Consider the following 4,842-nt stretch of genomic DNA (forward strand, 5'->3'; position numbering starts at 1 on the left):
CTCCCCTCCCCTCCTATTGAATAGTTTGTGAGGGAAATCTCTAAAAAAAGAATCTGCCATTATAAACAGTGTCTGTTCTCTCTGATCAGCCATGGTGTGGTGAAGCTGGAGGTGTCTTTTCAGGGTGAAGGTGAAACTGAGGTTCTGGCTAAAGGTCCCCTGGTCTTTCTGCAAGAGCTGTTGGATCAGTCCCAGCATCCTGGCCCTGGCCCAGGTTTGGGAGCACGGATCTGCTGTGTTATTCGCCTTGTGGCTTTGGTGAGATGTGGTCCATGCCATTGTCCAGCCAAGGCTTTGTCATGGTGCTCTGTGGTGGTGAAAGCTCTGCTGTTTCTGCCTCTGTTAGGCAGTGAGACCTTCTGTGTGTTGTGTGGTGGTTTATTTTTGTAAAGTACTTTGGATCTTTTGCATTTCACAGGCAAGTGTTAATTGTGATACCTCCTGGGGAAGATATAATAAGATACTAAAATAATAAGTACAAACATATTAATAAATACATACGTATATGAAGATGGTCTTTGCAAGCAAATAGTAGATTGCTGTGTCAGAAATACTGGTGTAGCTTGGCAGCAGTGTATGGAGTTTGGTGCTAAAATGAAGGGTCTCTCAAAGCAGAACTAGTTTTCTAATGTTTTGCTGCAGGAAGAAAATTGAAATAATACATGTACGTACCTCATCAGAGCAGCGTCCTTCTTGTGAGGGACATGTCTACTGGAAAGAACCAGTCTGTGCTGTAGCTCTGCATGGGCCAGGGGAGAAGGTTTGGCTGGAGTATGTTCTAGAGTGTGTCCAGGAGGGCAACGGAGCTGGGGAAGGGTCTGGAGCACAAGTGTGCTGAGTTCCCGGCTGAGGGAACTGGGGTTGTTGAGCCTGGAGAAAAGGAGGCTGAGGGGAGACCTTCTGGCTCTGTCCAAGTCCCTTGGAGGAGGGTGGAGAGAGGTGGGGGTGGGTCTGTTCAACCAAGGACCAAGGGACAGGACAAGAGGAAATGGGCTCCAGTTGTGGCCAGGGCAGTTGAGATGGGATGTGAGGAAGAATTTCTTTGCTGAAAGGGTTCTGAGGCATTGGAAGGGGTTGCCCAGGGCAGTGGTGGAGTCCCCATCCCTGGAGGGATTGAAGAGTCTTGTAGACACAGTGCTGAGGGACATGGGTTAGTCGGGGACTGGTCAGTGTTGGGTTCATGGTTGGACTCGATGAGCTTAAAGGGCTTTTCTAATCGAGGCAATGCTGGGATTCTGCTGTGGGTGCTCCCCCATGCAGCTGCTGATAAAGCCAGGCGCTTCTGGAGGGCGGAGGCAGGAGAAAGGATGGTGGGAGGGAGGCAGTGTCTTCACATTTCATAGGTATTTGTGCGGGTGAGCTGCTCTTGGCCTTGTCTTTTACTTTGGTCTCTGTGCTGGATGCGTCCATGCAAATGCTGCTCTCCTGTGACCACTTCCCAACGCAGGGTCTGTGTCCAGTTTGACCACAGTGCTGGATTCTGGTGTGTGCTCACTGGCTGCCCAGCTGGGACTGGTGGGAAGGCAGTGCTTGCCAAAATAAAACCAAACACAGAGCACATCAACTGGAGAGGTTTCTCTCTCTGTATTTGTTGCACCCAAACGGTTCCTCACTGCTGGAGCCTGCCAGGTCAGTTTTGCAAATCGTTTGGAGTGGAGGAGGAAGAGGTGGGATGGCAGAGCTCCAGCTCCTCAGGGCAGAGGCACATCTGGGTGGTCCACTGCATACGGCTGGCATGGGTGCCGAGGTGGCTCATGGGCAGGCTGTGTGTGGGGCAAGAGCTCCCAGAGAGGATTCCCTGGGGCAGCAGCTCCCACTGAGTTTTGAGGTTGGCAGGACCCATTGCCCTTCAGGAAAGCATATTGCAGCCAATGGATGGTGAATAGCATCTTGTAAGTCCTGCTGTGTCTCTGCACACTGTCATCTTTTAACTTTGTACTTTAAAATACACTACGTGATCCATTTCCTTTCAAAAGCTTCCACTCTCTGTAGTCTAAATAAGATTTCTCATCTGCTGGTCTGTTCAAGAGCTCTCCTCTTCTTGCATTGAGGGAATTGTGAACTGTCAAAGCTGAGAAAAATAAAGATTTTTATTTCCTTTCAGAAACTCGCTGTTAGTCAGTTTGACAAAGTACAGCACAGGAGTGTGTTCCTTCACCCAGAGTGAAACGGCTATTGGCAACTTCTTCTGGCATGCCGCAGATTTTGGAAAATATATTTGTTTTCCTTGTGCTAGTGAAGCGCAGCCATGCCCACGCACACAAGCTTTGACATCGTTTACTAATGACAGAACGCACCGTCCTTGTTGATCAGAGCCAGGTGACGATATCTAACAAGACCTTAATGTTCTTTACAGGTGTTTTTCCTGCTTTTTCCAGTTCCAGATACAGGCGGTGGCTGGAGTAAAAGCGAAACCAATTCAAACTTTTCAGAAATTAGGAAGGTCACGTCTTCTGCTGATAGGTCAGCATTTCTGTATTGAGTGGCAATGCGTAGACTTACACCCTGAAGGCTCTAGCACTGAAGCCTGCATAAGACTTTTCCAGTTCAGACATCACTGTGCTCTGTTTCAATGGTCCTTTTGCCTCTCCAGTCTGGGGAGCCTGGACATGTTGGAGCAGAGCATGAGAGCAGGTTGTGTGAGAACCACATGCAGCATGGACATGTGGGTGTAAGAAATTCAGTAAAATATTCAGAGCAGCTGAGGGAACTGGGGTTGTTGAGCCTGGAGAAAAGGAGGCTGAGGGGAGACCTTGTGGCTCTGTCCAAGTCCCTTGGAGGATGGTGGAGAGAGGTGGGGGTGGGTCTGTTCAACCAAGGAGCAAGGGACAGGACAAGAGGAAATGGCCTCAAGTTGTGGCCAGGGCAGTTGAGATGGGATGTGAGGAAGAATTTCTTTGCTGAAAGGGTTCTGAGGCATTGGAAGGGGTTGCCCAGGGCAGTGGTGGAGTCCCCATCCCTGGAGCAATTTAAAAGTCAAGTGGCTCAGAGATATGATTTAGTAGTGGACAGGTATGGTTGGACTCGATGATCTCAAAGGTCTTTTCCACCCAAATGATTGTATGATTCTATTAAATGTAAGCAGAATCTATGAAAATCTTTGGTTGTCACCCCATGCAGTGGTCAACTGTGCTGTGGTCCTTCTGTTGAGCAATGCTGCCTCCTGAGACCTGACGTTCCTACCTGGAAGCTGGTGCTCAGGCAGGCCTGGCCTCTCTCTTGGCAGAAGAGTTTGCCAGGTCGAGTGTAAGCTCTTAGCCCTGAGTTCTCATTCTGAGCATCGCAAAGCTTTTCTTTGTGCCATTTTTAAAGCAAATTTTCAATTTGAAGATGATAGTTTGCTCAGTTGTTTCCTACACATCATTCCCTGTTATTGAGTGCAACTGTTATGCTGCCAATACATGTTCCGTGTTTGAACTATGCAGGACAGCAACAGGACATTTCCAGTGTGGAGAAGACTTTTCTCATAGTTTTTCTTTTGAATTCTGAACATCAGTGTGGTGGAATTGTCAGTGTCAATATGTTGCAGCTACAGCAAGAACCACAGTGATGGGTGCATGATAAATATACGTGCAAATATAACTGCTTGTGTTTAGACATTGGTGTAAAACAAAACCCATTTTTCTTGAAGGCTGTGGGCATTCAGCTCCAGAACTAACCTTTAAGGCTGAGGCCTCTTTCTGGTCCTCTTCAATCTTCACACAGCAACTGGAGTCTCTTTGTTATGTCCAGCAAGTGTCCATTGTACAAATGATTTTCCCTTTCACACTTTCCTCTTTCCTTGCATCTTACCTGCTTAGTACCTGTCCTGGTTTCACTAGGACAGGGTTAATTTTCTTCTCAGTAGCTAGAATAGCTGTGTTTTGGTTTCAGTGTGGGATCTGTTATGAGAAGAATGCTCATAACATCCTAATGTTTTCATTTGTTGCTGGAAGTCCAAGGACATCATGTTTTGCCAGTCTGCAAGTGCAAAGGACTGGAGGGGAAAAGTGTAGTAATTAGCAAACCCCCAAATTGGCATTTGGCTCTGCCAATGAGATATTCCATCTCATACCACGTCATGGTCAGTACATTAACCAGGGCTGACCTGAAAGCTGGGGATTCTCTCGGGGATCGCTTGGGCTCACTCTTTTGGCCATTGGTTTAAGTTTGTGTTTTGGGATGGTCTCTGCTTTGGGATCGCTGGCTGGGACAGGCTGAACATCGGTCGGCGGGTGGTGAGCAATTGCACTGGTCATCACTCATTTGTATATTCTGTTATTACTGTTATTATAATTATTTTATTTCAATTAGTAAATTCTTTTTATCTCACCCCACGGGTTTTCTCACTTTTACCCTTCCAATCCTCTCCCCTGTTTCCTAGGGGGAAGGAGAGTAAGCAAGCAGCTGTGTTTGGCTGCAGCCAAGTGAAACCACCACAGTACCCAGCCCTTAAAGATGACACCATAACAGCTCTCGTTTTCTTTCCCATTTCTCACAGTGAAGCTGTCTGGGAGAACATGGCTCGCATGTGTGTGAAGACTCAGAGGCTTGATGTTGCCAAAATTTGCCTTGGAAACATGGGTCATGCAAGAGGAGCCAAGGCATTGAGGGAGGCTGAACAAGAACCAGAGCAGGAGGCCAGAGTGGCTGTGCTGGCCATTCAGCTGGGCATGCTGGTAAACCCCACCAACCACATAATCATAGAATCACAGACTGGTTTGGGTGGGAAGGGACCATTAAAGGTCACCTAGTCCAACCCCCCTGCAGTGACAGAGCCATCTTCAACCAGACCAGGTTGCTCAGAGCCCCGTCCAACCTGACCTGGAATGTTTCCAGGGATGGAGCTTCTACCACCTCTCT

The 4,842-nt window shown here is 47.9% G+C and overlaps 1 protein-coding gene across 1 annotated transcript in view; it reads left to right on the plus strand.

The window, feature by feature from the left end:
• Window positions 1–4,480: 4,480 nt before the first annotated feature.
• The window catches only part of IFT140 (intraflagellar transport 140), a gene marked incomplete at both ends in the record, with an annotated part of 10,088 nt that continues 9,726 nt past the window's right edge, over window positions 4,481–4,842 (plus strand). Inside the window, one exon of the mRNA XM_010174516.1 lies at window positions 4,481–4,658. Coding sequence (XP_010172818.1) covers window positions 4,481–4,658 — 178 coding nt within the window. The remainder of the gene's footprint in view (window positions 4,659–4,842) is intronic.

This window comes from Antrostomus carolinensis, unplaced genomic scaffold (genome assembly GCF_000700745.2).
Source record: "Antrostomus carolinensis isolate BGI_N321 unplaced genomic scaffold, ASM70074v2 scaffold23318, whole genome shotgun sequence".
NCBI classification, from domain to species: domain Eukaryota; kingdom Metazoa; phylum Chordata; class Aves; order Caprimulgiformes; family Caprimulgidae; genus Antrostomus; species Antrostomus carolinensis.